Raw genomic sequence first — 18,641 nt, forward strand, 5'->3', positions numbered from 1 at the left:
GTGGCGACCGGCTACACGTTGTGTGTCTATTTAGAATAAGTAATGTCAACAAACAGGTTATCAGCTCAGTAAGGTGTATTTAATTGACCATTTCTTCTTTCAGGTGTGATATATTGTATAGCTGGGTAGGGAAGTGTAGCAGTGAGGTGTGGTATATTGTATAGCTGGGTAGGGAAGTGTAGCAGTGAGGTGTGATATATTGTATAGCTGGGTAGGGAAGTGCAGCAATGAGGTGTGATATATTGTATAGCTGGGTAGGGAAGTGTAGCAGTGAGGTGTGATATATTGTATAGCTGGGTAGGGAAGTGTAGCAGTGAGGTGTGATATATTGTATAGCTTGGTAGTTAATCCCGATATACCCTGCAGCATATATAGCCTAGATACAGTGTAGCAGTGATGTGTGGAGATAACAGACATGGCATTTAGCAACTCGTCACTATAGTAACGGGATGTCACGTGCCTATTTCCAAGTGCGGCAGGACAGTCGGGGAACGAGATGTGATGACGAGATGTGATGACGAGATAGGATGATGAGATGGGATGATGAGATGTGATGATGAGATGTGATGACGAGATGGTTTGACAAGATGTGATGACGAGATGGGATGACGAGATGGGATGGCGAGATGTGATGGCGAGATGGAATGGCGAGACGGTATGACAAGATGTGATGATGAGATGGTTTGATGGGATGGGATGGGATGACGAGATGAGATGTTGAGATGGGATGATGAGATGAGATGACGAGATGGGATGACGAGATTGGATTATGAGATGGTATGACATGATGGTATGACGAGATGGGATGATGAGATGGGATGACGAGATGAGATGAGGAGATTTGATGACGAGATGTGATGAGGAGATGAGATGACGAGATGGGATGACTAGATGTGATGACAAGATGTGATGACGTGATGAGATGACGAGATGGGATGATGAGATGGGATGACGAGATGGGATGACAAGATGAGATGATGAGATGAGATGACGAGATGGGATGACGAGATGGGATGACAATATGGTATGATGAGATGTGATGACGAGATGGAATGACGAATTGGGATGACGAGATGGGATGACGAGATGGGATGGCGAGATGTGATGGCGAGATGGAATGGCGAGACGGTATGACAAGATGTGATGATGAGATGGTTTGATGGGATGGGATGGGATGACGAGATGAGATGTTGAGATGGGATGATGAGATGAGATGACGAGATGGGATGACGAGATTGGATTATGAGATGGTATGACATGATGGTATGACGAGATGGGATGATGAGATGGGATGACGAGATGAGATGAGGAGATTTGATGACGAGATGTGATGAGGAGATGAGATGACGAGATGGGATGACTAGATGTGATGACAAGATGTGATGACGTGATGAGATGACGAGATGGGATGATGAGATGGGATGACGAGATGGGATGACAAGATGAGATGATGAGATGAGATGACGAGATGGGATGACGAGATGGGATGACAATATGGTATGATGAGATGTGATGATGAGATGGAATGACGAATTGGGATGACGAGATGGGATGACGAGATGTGATGACGAGATGTGATGACAAGATGGTATGACGAGATGGGATGACGAGATGTGATGACAAGATGGTATGACGAGATTTGATGACGAGATTGGATGACAAGATGGTATAACGAGATGAGATGACGAGATGGGCTGACGAGATGGGATGAGAAGATGGTAGATGGGATGACAAGAAAGGATGTCGACATATAATGTTGCGATGTGATTATGAGATATAACAATGAGCTGAATATCTTCCGTATTAACTTATTTCCCTGAGGTCTTTTCACGAGTATTATTTCAATCCAAGGAAAACTGTATCATCGCCTGGTTCGAGGAAATGTACCCGGTATTGACAGTTTGTTCGAGTATTGAACCTAGAGGCAGTTGTATATAGTAAATGTTAGAATCATGGTGGTAACAGCAAATGTCACATGGCCAAACCTGTCAACACGTGGCTCATTAACGCATGGAAAGAGCTTCTCTGAGTTCGCATTTGTTTTCCATGCCTCATTAAGTGTCATTTCTGGAGATGCAGCAGTTGAATATTCACGTATGATGTTGGGATGGTATAGTAGAACTTGCATAACTGTGGGGTGCACTCAGCAGTCTTCCAGCTATATGACAGCGGTATGTAAATAATCGACCAGACAGTCCAGTGATCAACATCATGAGCATCGTTCTAGGCAGTTGGGATAAGCCAAGTAGTGAAGGTGTTCCCGTTTCGGTGACAGTCACCTCCTATCTGTGTACTCTGATGTCACCTCCTACCTGTGTGCTCTGATGTCACCTCCTATCTGTGTACTCTGATGTCACCTCCTATCTGTGTACTCAGATGTCACCTCCTATCTGTGTACTCTGATGTCACCTCCTATCTGCGTACTCTGATGTCACCTCCTGTCTGTGTACTCTGATGTCGCTCCTATCTGTGTACTCTGATGTCGCTCCTATCTGTGTACTTTGATGTCACCTCCTGTCTGTGTACTCTGATGTCACCTCCTGTCTGTGTACTCTGATGTCACCTCCTGTCTGTGTACTCTGATGTCACCTCCTATCTGTGTACTCTGATGTCACCTCCTATTTGTGTACTCTGATGTCACCTCCTATTTGTGTACTCTGATGTCACCTCCTGTCTGTGTGCTCTGATGTCACCTCCTACCTGTGTACTCTGATGTCACCTCCTGTCTGTGTACTCTGATGTCACCTCTATCTGTGTACTCTGATGTCACCTCCTCTGTGTACTCTGATGTCACCTCCCTCTCTGATGTCACTCCTATCTGTGTACTCTGATGTCACCTCCTATCTGTGTACTCTGATGTCACCTCCTATCTGTGTACTCTGATGTCACCTCCTATCTGTGTACTCTGATGTCACCTCCTATCTGTGTACTCTGATGTCACCTCCTATCTGTGTACTCTGATGTCACCTCCTATCTGTGTACTCTGATGTCACCTCCTATCTGTGTACTCTGATGTCACCTCCTATCTGTGTACTCTGATGTCACCTCATATCTGTGTACTCTGATGTCACCTCCTATCTGTGTACTCTGATGTCACCTCCTGTCTGTGTGCTCTGATGTCACCTCCTACCTGTGTACTCTGATGTCACCTCCTATCTGTGTACTCTACGTGCTCTCTGTGACGTTGTACAAAACGATCCTAGCGCTAAGGTGACCGTAACTCTCATACCTTAACATTGACTTAAGGTAGTCTTGGCGTTAAGGTGACTGTAACTTCCATACCTCAACATTGACTTAAGGTAGTCTTAGCGTTAAGGTGACTGTAACTTCCATACCTTAACATTGACTTAAGGTAGTCTTGGCGCTAAGGTGACCGTAATTCCCATACCTTAACATTGACTAAGGTAGTCTTGGCGCTAAGGTGACTGTAACCTCCATACCTTAACATTGACTTAAGGTAGTACTAGCGCTAAGGTGACTGTATCTCTCATATCTTAACACTGACTAAGGCAGTCTTGGCGCAAAGGTGACTGTAACTCCCATACCTTAACATTGACTTAAGGTAGCCTTAGCGCTAAGGTGACTGTAACTCCCATACCTAAACATTGACCAGGGATAATCTACAACATGTAGTGTCCCTGCATTGACTAAGGTATTACTAGCGCTAAGGTGACTGTAACTCCCATACCTTAACATTGACTAAGGTAGTACTAGCGCTAAGGTGACTGTAACTCCCATACCTTAACGCTGACTAAGGTAGTACTAGCGCTAAGGTGACCGTAACTCCCATACCTTAACACTGACTAAGGTAGTACTATAGCTAAGGTGACTGTAACTCCCATACCTTAACACTGACTAAGGTAGTACTAGCGCTAAGGTGACTGTAACTCCCATACCTTAACACTGACTAAGGTAGTACTAGCGCTAAGGTGACTGTAACTCCCATACCTTAACATTGACTTAAGGTAGTCTTGGCGCTAAGGTGACTGTAACTCCCATACCTTAACACTGACTAAGGTAGTCTTGGCGCTAAGGTGACCGTAACTCCCATACCTTAACATTGACTAAGGTAGTACTAGCGCTAGGGTGACCGTAACTCCCATACCTTAACACTGACTAAGGTAGTTCTAGCGCTAAGGTGACCGTAACTCCCATACCTTAACACTGACTAAGGTAGTTCTAGCGCTAAGGTTACTGTAACTCCCATACCTTAACACTGACTAAGGTAGTACTAGCGCTAAGGTGACCGTAACTCCCAAACCTTAACATTGACTTAAGGTAGTCTTGGCGCTAAGGTGACTGTAACTCCCATACCTTAACATTGACTAAGGTAGTCTTGGCGCTTAGGTTACTGTAACTCCCATACCTTAACACTGACTTAAGGTAGTACTAGCACTAAGGTGACTGTAACTCCCATACCTTAACATTGACTAAGGGAGTTCTAGCGCTAAGGTGACCGTAACTCCCATACCTTAACACTGACTAAGGAAGTACTAGCGCTAAGGTGACTGTAACTCCCATACCTTAACACTGACTAAGGTAGTTCTAGCACTAAGGTGACCGTAACTCCCATACCTTAACACTGACTAAGGTAGTTCTAGCGCTAAGGTGACCGTAACTCCCATACCTTAACACTGACTAAGGAAGTACTAGCGCTAAGGTGACTGTAACTCCCATACCTTAACACTGACTAAGGTAGTACTAGCGCTAAGGTGACCGTAACTCCCATACCTTAACACTGACTAAGGTAGTTCTAGCGCTAAGGTGTCTGTAACTCCCATACCTTAACACTGACTAAGGTAGTTCTAGCGTTAAGGTTACTGTAACTCCCATACCTTAACACTGACTAAGGTAGTACTAGCGCTAAGGTGACCGTAACTCCCATACCTTAACATTGACTAAGGTAGTCTTGCGCTAAGGTGACTGTAACTCCCATACCTTAACATTGACAAAGGTAGTCCTGGCGCTAAGGTTACTGTAACTCCCATACCTTAACACTGACTAAGGTAGTACTAGCACTAAGGTGACTGTAACTCCCATACCTTATCATTGACTAAGGTAGTTCTAGCGCTAAGGTGACTGTAACTTCCATACCTTATCATTGACTAAGGTAGTTCTAGCGCTAAGGTGACTGTAACTTCCATACCTTAACACTGACTAAGGTAGTACTAGCACTAGGGTGACTGTAACTCCCATACCTTATCATTGACTAAGGTAGTTCTAGCGCTAAGGCGACTGTAACTTCCATACCTTAACACTGACTAAGGTAGTACTAGCACTAGGGTGACTGTAACTCCCATACCTTAACATTGACTAAGGAAGTACTAGCACTAAGGTGACTGTAACTCCCATACCTTAACATTGACTAAGGTAGTACTAGCACTAAGGTGACTGTAACTCCCATACCTTAACACTGACTTAAGGTAGTACTAGCACTAAGGTGACTGTAACTCCCATACCTTAACATTGACTAAGGGAGTTCTAGCGCTAAGGTGACCGTAACTCCCATACCTTAACACTGACTAAGGAAGTACTAGCGCTAAGGTGACTGTAACTCCCATACCTTAACACTGACTAAGGTAGTTCTAGCACTAATGTGACCTGTAACTCCCATACCCCAACACTGACTGAGGTAGTTCTAGCGCTAAGGTGACCGTGAACTCCAATACCTTAACACTGACTAACGAAGTACTAGCGCTAAGGTGACCGTGAACTCCCATACCTTAACACTGACTAAGGTAGTACTAGCGCCAAGGTGACCGTAACTCCCATACCTTAACACTGACTAAGGTAGTTCTAGCGCTAAGGTGACCGTAACTCCCATACCTTAACACTGACTAAGGTAGTTCTAGCGCTAAGGTTACTGTAACTCCCATACCTTAACACTGACTAAGGTAGTACTAGCTAAGGTGACCGTAACTCCCATACCTTAACATTGACTAAGCTAGTCTTGGCGCTAAGGTGACTGTAACTCCCATACCTTAACATTGGACAAAGGCAGTCCTGGCGCCAAGGTTACTGTAACTCCCATACCTTAACACTGACTAAGGTAGTACTAGCACTAAGGTGACTGTAGCTCCTATACCTTTTATCATTGACTAGCTAACATTGTAGTTCTAGCTGCAAGGTGACTGTAACTCCATACCTTATCATTGACTAAGGTAGTTCTAGCGCTAAGGTGACTGTAACTTCCATACCTTAACACTGACTAAGGTAGTACTAGCACTAGGGGTGACTGTAACTCCCATACCTTATCATTGACTAAGGTAGTTCTAGCGCTAAGGCGACTGTAACTTCCATACCTTAACACTGACTAAGGTAGTACTAGCACTAGGGTGACTGTAACTCCCATACCTTAACATTGACTAAGGAAGTACTAGCACTAAGGTGACTGTAACTCCCATACCTTAACATTGACTAAGGTAGTACTAGCACTAAGGTGACTGTAACTCCCATACCTTAACATTGACTTAAGGTAGTACTAGCACTAAGGTGACTGTAACTCCCATACCTTATCATTGACTTAAGGTAGTCTTGGCGCTAAGGTGACTGTAACTTCCATACCTTATCATTGACTAAGGTAGTTCTAGCGCTAAGGTGACTGTAACTTCCATACCTTAACACTGACTAAGGTAGTACTAGCACTAGGGTGACTGTAACTCCCATACCTTATCATTGACTAAGGTAGTTCTAGCGCTAAGGCGACTGTAACTCCCATACATTAACACTGACTAAGGTAGTTCTAGCACTAAGGTGACTGTAACTCCCATACATTAACATTGACTTAAGGTAGTACTAGCACTAAGGTGACTGTAACTCCCATACCTTAACATTGACTAAGGTAGTTCTAGCGCTAAGGTGACTGTAACTCCCATACCTTATCATTGACTTAAGGTAGTCTTGGCGCTAAGGTGACTGTAACTCCCATACATTAACATTGACTTAAGGTAGTACTAGCGCTAAGGTGTCTGTAACTCCCATACCTTAACACTGACTAAGGTAGTTCTAGCGTTAAGGTTACTGTAACTCCCATACCTTAACACTGACTAAGGTAGTACTAGCGCTAAGGTGACCGTAACTCCCATACCTTAACATTGACTAAGCTAGTCTTGGCGCTAAGGTGACTGTAACTCCCATACCTTAACATTGACAACGGTAGTCCTGGCGCTAAGGTTACTGTAACTCCCATACCTTAACACTGACTAAGGTAGTACTAGCACTAAGGTGACTGTAACTCCCATACCTTAACATTGACAAAGGTAGTCCTGGCGCTAAGGTTACTGTAACTCCCATACCTTAACACTGACTAAGGTAGTACTAGCGCTAAGGTGACCGTCACTCCCATACCTTAACATTGACTAAGCTAGTCTTGGCGCTAAGGTGACTGTAACTCCCATACCTTAACATTGACAAAGGTAGTTCTAGCGCTAAGGTTACTGTAACTCCCATACCTTAACACTGACTAAGGTAGTTCTAGCGCTAAGGTGACTGTAACTCCCATACCTTAACACTGACTAAGGTAGTACTAGCACTAAGGTTACTGTAACTCCCATACCTTAACATTGACTTAAGGTAGTACTAGCACTAAGGTGACTGTAACTCCCATACCTTAACATTGACTAAGGTAGTTCTAGCGCTAAGGTGACTGTAACTCCCATACCTTATCATTGACTTAAGGTAGTCTTGGCGCTAAGGTGACTGTAACTCCCATACATTAACATTGACTTAAGGTAGTACTAGCACTAAGGTGACTGTAACTCCCATACCTTAACATTGACTAAGGTAGTTCTAGCGCTAAGGTGACTGTAACTTCCATACCTTAACACTGACTAAGGTAGTACTAGCACTAGGGTGACTGTAACTCCCATACCTTATCATTGACTAAGGTAGTTCTAGCGCTAAGGCGACTGTAACTTCCATACCTTAACACTGACTAAGGTAGTACTAGCACTAGGGTGACTGTAACTCCCATACCTTAACATTGACTAAGGAAGTACTAGCACTAAGGTGACTGTAACTCCCATACCTTAACATTGACTAAGGTAGTACTAGCACTAAGGTGACTGTAACTCCCATACCTTAACATTGACTTAAGGTAGTACTAGCACTAAGGTGACTGTAACTCCCATACCTTATCATTGACTTAAGGTAGTCTTGGCGCTAAGGTGACTGTAACTCCCATACATTAACACTGACTAAGGTAGTTCTAGCGCTAAGGTGACCGTAACTCCCATACCTTAACACTGACTAAGGTAGTTCTAGCGCTAAGGTTACTGTAACTCCCATACCTTAACACTGACTAAGGTAGTACTAGCGCTAAGGTGACCGTAACTCCCAAACCTTAACATTGACTTAAGGTAGTCTTGGCGCTAAGGTGACCGTAACTCCCAAACCTTAACATTGACTAAGGTAGTCTTGGCGCTTAGGTTACTGTAACTCCCATACCTTAACACTGACTTAAGGTAGTACTAGCACTAAGGTGACTGTAACTCCCATACCTTAACATTGACTAAGGGAGTTCTAGAAGCTAAGGTGACCGTAACTCCCATACCTAACACTGACTAAGGAAGTACTAGCGCTTAAGGTGACTGTAACCCCATACCTTAACACTGACTAAGGTAGTTCTAGCACTAAGGTGACCGTAACTCCCATACCTTAACACTGACTAAGGTAGTTCTAGCGCTAAGGTGACCGTAACTCCCATACCTTAACACTGACTAAGGAAGTACTAGCGTTAAGGTGACCGTAACTCCCATACCTTAACACTGACTAAGGTAGTACTAGCGCTAAGGTGACCGTAACTCCCATACCTTAACACTGACTAAGGTAGTTCTAGCGCTAAGGTGTCTGTAACTCCCATACCTTAACACTGACTAAGGTAGTTCTAGCGTTAAGGTTACTGTAACTCCCATACCTTAACACTGACTAAGGTAGTACTAGCGCTAAGGTGACCGTAACTCCCATACCTTAACATTGACTAAGCTAGTCTTGGCGCTAAGGTGACTGTAACTCCCATACCTTAACATTGACAAAGGTAGTCCTGGCGCTAAGGTTACTGTAACTCCCATACCTTAACACTGACTAAGGTAGTACTAGCACTAAGGTGACTGTAGCTCCCATACCTTATCATTGACTAAGGTAGTTCTAGCGCTAAGGTGACTGTAACTTCCATACCTTATCATTGACTAAGGTAGTTCTAGCGCTAAGGTGACTGTAACTTCCATACCTTAACACTGACTAAGGTAGTACTAGCACTAGGGTGACTGTAACTCCCATACCTTATCATTGACTAAGGTAGTTCTAGCGCTAAGGCGACTGTAACTTCCATACCTTAACACTGACTAAGGTAGTACTAGCACTAGGGTGACTGTAACTCCCATACCTTAACATTGACTAAGGAAGTACTAGCACTAAGGTGACTGTAACTCCCATACCTTAACATTGACTAAGGTAGTACTAGCACTAAGGTGACTGTAACTCCCATACCTTAACATTGACTTAAGGTAGTACTAGCACTAAGGTGACTGTAACTCCCATACCTTATCATTGACTTAAGGTAGTCTTGGCGCTAAGGTGACTGTAACTTCCATACCTTATCATTGACTAAGGTAGTTCTAGCGCTAAGGTGACTGTAACTTACATACCTTAACACTGACTAAGGTAGTACTAGCACTAAGGGTGACTGTAACTCCCATACCTTATCATTGACTTAAGGTAGTCTCTAGCGCTAAGGCGACTGTAACTCCCATACCTTAACACATTGACTAAGGTAGTTCTAGCGCTAAGGTGACTGTAACTCCCATACATTAACACTGACTTAAGGTAGTACTAGCGCTAAAGGTGACTGTAACTCCCATACCTTAACATTGACTGAAGGTAGTTCTAGCGCCAAGGTGACCGTAACTCCCATACCTTAACATTGACAAGGTAGTCTTGGCGCCAAGGTGACTGTAACTCCCATACATTAACACTGACTTAAGGTAGTACTAGCACTAAGGTGACTGTAACTCCCATACCTTAACATTGACAAAGGTAGTCCTGGCGCTAAGGTTACTGTAACTCCCATACCTTAACACTGACTAAGGTAGTACTAGCGCTAAGGTGACCGTAACTCCCATACCTTAACATTGACTAAGCTAGTCCTTGGCGCTAAGGTGACTGTAACTCCCATACCTTTAACATTGACAAAGGTAGTCCTGGCGCCAAAGGTTACCGGTAACTCCCATACCTTAACACTGACTAAGGTAGTACTAGCACTAAGGTGACTGTAACTCCCATACCTTAACATTGACAAAGGTAGTCCTGGCGCTAAGGTTACTGTAACTCCCATACCTTAACACTGACTAAGGTAGTACTAGCGCTAAGGTGACCGTCACTCCCATACCTTAACATTGACTAAGCTAGTCTTGGCGCTAAGGTGACTGTAACTCCCATACCTTAACATTGACAAAGGTAGTTCTAGCGCTAAGGTTACTGTAACTCCCATACCTTAACACTGACTAAGGTAGTTCTAGCGCTAAGGTGACTGTAACTCCCATACCTTAACACTGACTAAGGTAGTACTAGCACTAAGGTGACTGTAACTCCCATACCTTATCATTGACTTAAGGTAGTCTTGGCGCTAAGGTGACTGTAACTCCCATACATTAACATTGACTTAAGGCACTAGTGACTGTAGCTCCCTAAGGTGACTGTAACTCCTATACCTGACTGTATTCATTGACTTAAGGTAGTCTTAGCGCTAAGGTGACTGTAACTCCCATACCTTAACATTGACTTAAGGTAGTCTAGCACTAAGGTGACTGTAACTCCCATACATTAACATTGACTTAAGGTAGTACTAGCACTAAGGTTACTGTAACTCCCATACATTAACATTGACTTAAGGTAGTACTAGCACTAAGGTTACTGTAACTCCCATACCTTAACACTGACTAAGGTAGTCTTGGCGCTAAGTTTGCTTTGTACAACATCACCCAGACAGTGATGCTGAGGTCGGATATTTAGCTCGCTCAGAAACGTTCTCACACAGTCAGTCAAATCATGTGATTCTGGTGTTGAGGTCGTTGACGCATGTGTCGTCACTGACGACTGGAGGTATGCACCCGGTGGCTATCAGCAGTCCTCGTCAATCAAGACCCCCGATGTAATCTCCAGCGGTGATGTAGTCTCCAGCGGTGATGTAGACACGGGGTTGGTACTCCCTCTGCTGTCTGGGGATGACCTGGTATGTGAGAAGCGACATTAGTTATCAAAATATAAATTACAGACTTTTCCTGCAACCAGTGGAAATGATGACGTGCCTTTCTTGTTCTCATAACACCAATCACTGGAGTGTCTGGTCCAGCTTGTTGTTGGACCACCGAAACTGGAATAGCAGACCAGGTGGTGTTGTGGGATTGGGAGCGTAGTGGAGAATACCTTCATTATATTATAGACAACGTTACTTAGTGAGTGAGTCAGTATGGTTTTACCAGGCTTTTAGCAATATCCGCTTAAACCACTAGGCTGCCCCGCCTCCCCTAGAGTGTACAGACATGTGTGTATTGATGGGTGCACTGTGTACCGCCAGGGGGCATGACGTCACGTCAGGAAGTGTGACCAACACATCAGTGTAGTACATACCTTGGATATTGATGACTGCCCGCGGGCTGGGAACACGGCACGTGTCACGAAACCCGGAAGTGACCTCTGTGCGAGTAGCCGGACCAGACACTGACCGCGCGCCTCCAGTAGGGTGGAGTGAGTGACCATGCCAAGGAAGATTACTACAGCGCTATTTGCATGTTTCCGGAAAAGGAAAGGTAGGATTAGTAATGGCGGATAAGTGACCACGTGTTGGGAATACGTTGTGTGTAAACCATGTGTTGGGAATATGTTGTCTGTAAACCAAGTGTTGGGAATATGTTGTGTGTAAATCATGTGTTGGGAATATGTTGTCTGTAAACCAAGTGTTGGGAATATGTTGTGTCTAAACCAAGTGTTGGGAATATGTTGTGTGTAAACAAAGTGTTGGGAATATGTTGTGTGTAAACAAAGTGTTGGGAATATGTTGTCTGTAAACCAAGTGTTGGGAATATGTTGTTGGGAATATGTTGTCTGTAAAGTGCCAAGTAAACCTGGGGGAATATGTTGTCTGTAAACCAAGTGTTGGGAATATGTTGTCTGTAAACCAAGTGTTGGGAATATGTTGTGTGTAAACCAAGTGCTGGGAATATGTTGTGTGTAAACCAAGTGTTGGGAATAAATTGTCTGTAAACCAAGTGTTGGGAATATGTTGTGTGTAAACCAAGTGTTGGGAATTGTTGTGTGTAAACCATGTGTTGGGAATATCTTGTCTGTAAACCAAGTTTTGGGAATATGTTGTCTGTAAACCATGTGCTGGGAATATGTTGTCTGTAAACCAAGTGTTGGGAATATGTTGTCTGTAAACCATGTGCTGGGAATATGTTGTCTGTAAACCATGTGCTGGGAATATGTTGTGTGTAAACCATGTGCTGGGAATATGTTGTCTGTAAACCAAGTGTTGGGAAGATGTTGTCTGTAAACCAAGTGTTGGGAATATGTTGTCTGTAAACCATGTGTTGGGAATATGTTTTATTACACACCCGTGGGTGAGAAACCCATGTGAGAAAACTGGTATCACACATATGTGTGAGATCGATTTCTAATCCCGTGATTGGCTACTCCATGGTGATGACCTAGGGTCAGGTTATGACGGACTACTTTCCTGATTAAAATTCATTGATAAGTTACTCTTCCTCCTTCGAACAGAAACCTGTTACTCTTGCAAAAAATACCCCTTTACTCCTACCTGTTAATTTCGCGATTGCAACATAAATAGGAATCTTTACAATGAGTCACAAGTAGAATAAATATAACACGAATCTATTTATTTTCTAATTCTTTTTATTAACTTTTGATTTCTAGTCATGAATTCAAAATGGCTCGAACAACAGTGATACCTGTGAAAACAATTATGTGAAAATCACCGTTAGAGATAAAGCCCTTGATTCCCTTGGAATATTCAAAATGTACAACACTGGTACTTTTACTGGAGAGATGCGATAAGTGTCATGTGTCGTCTTGCAAAAATACCTGACACGATAACGCCAGTGCCTGTCCATTGTGAGATCGCGATTTGCCTCGTTGTTTCTTTGATGCATTGATGAAGATGACATTTTTCACAGATAAACATGATGAAGACCCACTTCCAGCTCCGAGATACTATGTGATTTCAATGTTATCAAATTCACTCATGACAATCAAAACCAAAACACACTCGATGAAACAATGTACAACATGGAACGTTTTGCAAGGCTTCATGAGTGCAAATGGCGGCACACGTCTTATCTATTCAATCGAACATGTACAGAAACGGTTGATCTACACAATAGTCATTGCTTAAGACATTCCTCCGACGCATGATAATGAAAAGTTTATGTGTTGATAACATACAGGATGTAATCAACTCACATTTCATACTGAAAACTCCGTAAATTCCATTACATTCCAAGTGACAGTTTCTGGCTCGGGAAAACGAGAAGGGTGTGGCGAAGAAGAGTAGTCCCTCATTGATAGTGAACGTAACCTCAGCAATGTCACAGTCAAGCACACTGGGTGCACCTAATTGCACACACTCAAAAGTTTTGGCTCCAGTCGATGGAAGAACATTGAACGTAAACTGGTACACAAGTACAGGTCTCCAATGTGCAGAGATATCCAAAACAATCTTCCGATAACGACAACCACCAAGCGATAACGATGACGTCACACGCTCAAATATTTACGCTTGCAAGAATTAAAATCATCCACATTTGCATGGTAACATCATCGTTTTAGAGGGTTTAATTAATTTTCTGTGATCTGATCTAGTTATCATTATCACTATTGCCTTGATGTTGCGAAGAGGTGACAGAAACTTTTTTGTGGAGGGTCACCATGGGGATGAGTAGTGTTTAGGAAACCAAGTGACGTCACTCATTCATAAACGTTGTGTTGTGTATTATTGCGCACCTACGATGAGAAAAATGAAATTTGAATCTATTCGACCATAAAATGGTGCGATTTTATGGTGTGTAAGAAACAGATTACTGTACTCGTGTCTGTCAGATACCATTTATCTTACAACTCGTTGTTTCAAAACGTATTTAACTCGCTTTCGCTCGTTAAATACGTTTTGAAACAACGAGTTGTAAGATAAATGGTATCTGACAGACACTCGTTTAGTAATCTCTTTTTATCATCCAAAAGGGTGTTCCACAGGAGATATCGCTTGTGTAAGATCATATGATATCTCCTAGGAGATACCGTTTTGACAGTAGATTTTGTACAATGCCCTGACAATGCCATGACGTTATCAACTTGATGACGTCACAATGTTATGACATCGCTGCACTGCAAGTGTAATGATAGTACAGTGTTGAGAGATGTACATTTTTTAAATAAAAACTAATGAAGAATGATTTTTGATGATAAATAGAATCTCACCCTCGTGTCAACTGATATCAATTATATCAACACTCGTTGATAAAGGTAAAAATATCCTCGGCAAGCCTCGGATATTTGTAACTTGATCAACTCGTGTTGATATAATTGATATCAGTAGACACTTGGGTGAGATTCTCTATGTCTGTAAACCAAGTGTTGGGAATATTTTGTCTGTAAACCATGTGCTGGGAATATGTTGTCTGTAAACCAAGTGTTGGGAATATGTTGTCTGTAAACCAAGTGCTGGGAATATGTTGTGTGTAAACTAAGTGTTGGGAATATGTTGTCTGTAAACCAAGTGCTGGGAATATGTTGTGTGTAAACTAAGTGTTGGGAATATGTTGTCTGTAAACCAAGTGTTGGGAATATGTTGTGTGTAAACCATGTGTTGGGAATATGTTGTCTGTAAACCAAGTGCTGGGAATATGTTGTGTGTAAACTAAGTGTTGGGAATATGTTGTCTGTAAACCAAGTGTTGGGAATATGTTGTGTGTAGACCAAGTGTTGGGAATATGTTGTCTGTATACCAAGTGCTGGGAATATGTTGTCTGTAAACCAAGTGCTGGGAATATGTTGTCTGTAAACCAAGTGTTGGGAATATGTTGTCTGTAAACCAAGTGCTGGGAATATGTTGTGTGTAAACTAAGTGTTGGGAATATGTTGTCTGTAAACCAAGTGTTGGGAATATGTTGTGTGTAAACCATGTGTAGCCAAGTGGGAATATGTTGTCTGTAAACCAAGTGCTGGGAATATGTTGTGTGTAAACCAAGTGTTGGGAATATGTTGTCTGTAAACCAAGTGTTGGGAATATGTTGTGTGTAAACCATGTGTTGGGAATATGTTGTCTGTAAACCAAGTGTTGGGAATATGTTGTGTGTAGACCAAGTGTTGGGAATATGTTGTCTGTATACCAAGTGCTGGGAATATGTTGTCTGTAAACCAAGTGCTGGGAATATGTTGTCTGTAAACCAAGTGTTGGGAATATGCTGTCTGTAAACCAAGTGCTGGGAATGTCACGTTTGTGACTTTTGTCATCTTGGTTTGAAAACGAGACAAAGAACAAAGCAGATGGAAGATCATTGAGAACAGAGATCATGTTGTGACGGGTTTCACTGAATAACATTTCAACCATAACTGTTTTCATTATCCCGAATTCACAAATTTTGTTTGCACTTTTCTATAGTTTATCTAAAATGTAACGGTAAGATTGAATATGAAAATAGTAAACGACTGGTATGTCATGACATATATCCAGAAGAGGCGACCACGAGCGTACAAGGAACAACGGCAGTTACCCTGCTTCACACATGCCTGACTTAACCTAGTGATATTGTATGCTGCATAATACAGATAAAGATAGATAACAATGTATGTGTATCAAATGAAACGGAAAAACTTCCGGATGACTACGTCCTGATCACGTGACAGATATTTACAATCGACTGGAGGATGTTATATTTTCCTGTACTTATGGCAACATCTTACCCAGATAAAGACAACAAATGCGTGAAGAAGGAAAAAATGAGTAATTGAATAATCAGTAAATTTACATCCCTTTATAGTGGTTAAAATTCCTAATGTGCACTTTCGAATTTGAAACAGCTTTTCATTCATTAAGTGCCTTCAGGCGTATATTCTTTAAACATTTTATATGTGTCCGGAAGGTACAAAGTTGATCGAAAATAACACCCCCAAACTCTTATACCAGGGTTGGGTAGACTGTCAGTTTTACTTGAAGTCTGTCATGGCGATGCATACAATAGAAATTAATTTTATTTCGGGTTCTTGTGAGGTTTATATTTTCAACGAAAGTGGATACAATTAGTTTTTAAATTAGAAAATGTGAATCCATTTTCTAAACACCATTTGTTAATTTTATTTAAACATAATTGCAGTTGCCTTTCAACAGTATGCATGTTTTTCTGGCGACAGGAAATATTAAAATCATCCACAAATGGCGATCAATTAATTGAATCATATAAACCTTTTGATAAATTGATAATGTTCATTGTAAATAATGTGACAGACAAAATACTGAATTATGGACTACCCTGATCCTGATTGTAATGATCAGACAGGGTAGAACCCACGCGGACCTGGAATTGACCGTTATATATAAACTACAAATTGAGTTAAAAGGCCAATTCAAAATCCAATTCATTTAAAATGCCATGGTTTTTTTTGGCAAATGGTTCTTAAAGCATAATAATATTTCTGTTTTACACATTGTATATCAGTAAGTAAACTGTTGATTTACACATTGTATATCAGTAAGTAGACTGTTGATGTATACATTGTATATCAGTCAGTAGACTGTTGATTTACACATTGTATGTCAGTCAGTAGACTGTTGATTTACACATTGTATATCAGTAAGTAAACTGTTGATTTACACATTGTATGTCAGTCAGTAGACTGTTGATTTACACATTGTATATCACTAAGTAGACTGTTGATTTACACATTGTATATCAGTAAGTAAACTGTTGATTTACACATTGTATATCAGTAAGTAGACTGTTGATTTACACATTGTATATCACTAAGTAGACTGTTGATTTACACATTGTATGTCAGTCAGTAGACTGTTGATTTACACATTGTATATCAGTAAGTAAACTGTTGATTTACACATTGTATGTCAGTCAGTAGACTGTTGATTTACACATTGTATATCAGTAAGTAGACTGTTGATTTACACATTGTATATCAGTAAGTAGACTGTTGATTTACACATTGTATATCAGTCAGTAGACTGTTGATTTACACATTGTATATCAGTAAGTAAACTGTTTATTTACACATTGTATATCAGTCAGTAGACTGTTGATTTACACATTGTATATCAGTACGTAGACTGTTGATTTACACATTGTATATCAGTAAGTAGACTGTTGATTTACACATTGTATATCAGTAAGTACACTATTGATTTACACATTGTATATCAGTAAGTAGACTGTTGATTTACACATTGTATATCAGTCAGTAGACTGTTGATTTACACATTGTATATCAGTCAGTAGACTGTTGATTTACACATTGTATATCAGTAAGTAGACTGTTGATTTACACATTGTATATCAGTTAGTAGACTGTTGATTTACACATTGTATATCAGTAAGTAGGCTGTTGATTTACACATTGTATATCACTAAGTAGACTGTTGATTTACACATTGTATATCAGTAAGTAGGCTGTTGATTTACACATTGTATATCACTAAGTAGACTGTTGATTTACACATTGTATATCACTAAGTAGACTGTTGATTTACACATTGTATATCAGTCAGTAGACTGTTGATTTACACATTGTATATCAGTAAGTAGACTGTTGATTTACACATTGTATATCACTAAGTAGACTGTTGATTTACACATTGTATATCAGTCAGTAGACTGTTGATTTACACATTGTATATCAGTCAGTAGACTGTTGATTTACACATTGTATATCAGTAAGTAGACTGTTGATTTACATTGTATATCAGTAAGTAGACTGTTGATTTACACATTGTATATCAGTAAGTAGGCTGTTGATTTACACATTGTATATCAGTCAGTAGACTGTTGATTTACACATTGTATATCACTAAGTAGACTGTTGATTTACACATTGTATATCAGTCAGTAGACTGTTGATTTACACATTGTATATCAGTAAGTAGACTGTTGATTTACACATTGTATATCACTAAGTAGACTGTTGATTTACACATTGTATATCACTAAGTAGACTGTTGATTTACACATTGTATGTCAGTAAGTAGAATGTGATTTACACATTGTATGTCAGTAAGTAAACTGTTGATTTACACATTGTATGTCAGTAAGTAGACTGTTGATTTACACATTGTATATCACTAAGTAGACTGTTGATTTACACATTGTATATCAGTAAGTAGACTGTTGATTTACACATTGTATGTCAGTCAGTAGAATGTGATTTACACATTGTATGTCAGTAAGTAAACTGTTGATTAACACATTGTATGTCAGTAAGTAGACTGTTGATTTACACATTGTATATCAGTAAGTAGACTGTTGATTTACACATTGTATATCAGTCAGTAGACTGTTGATTTACACATTGTATATCAGTAAGTAGACTGTTGATTTACACATTGTATGTCAGTCAGTAGACTGTTG

The 18,641-nt window shown here is 40.9% G+C and overlaps 1 protein-coding gene across 3 annotated transcripts in view; it reads left to right on the top strand.

Moving 5' to 3' along the window:
* LOC124262413 overlaps nt 1–18,641 on the top strand; it is a 44,615-nt gene that overhangs the window by 14,895 nt on the left and 11,079 nt on the right. The window contains exon 1 of one of the 3 annotated variants that reach the window (XM_046696892.1): nt 11,669–11,804. The exons of the other annotated variants lie outside the window; for them this stretch is intronic. Coding sequence (XP_046552848.1) covers nt 11,753–11,804 — 52 coding nt within the window. The 5' untranslated portion in view covers nt 11,669–11,752. Of the gene's footprint in view, nt 1–11,668; nt 11,805–18,641 lie in introns of those variants that run through there. 3 annotated transcript variants of the gene reach the window in all.

Source organism: Haliotis rubra, unplaced genomic scaffold, assembly GCF_003918875.1.
Source record: "Haliotis rubra isolate DU_JTF1 unplaced genomic scaffold, ASM391887v1 Scf837, whole genome shotgun sequence".
NCBI classification, from domain to species: Eukaryota; Metazoa; Mollusca; class Gastropoda; order Lepetellida; family Haliotidae; genus Haliotis; species Haliotis rubra.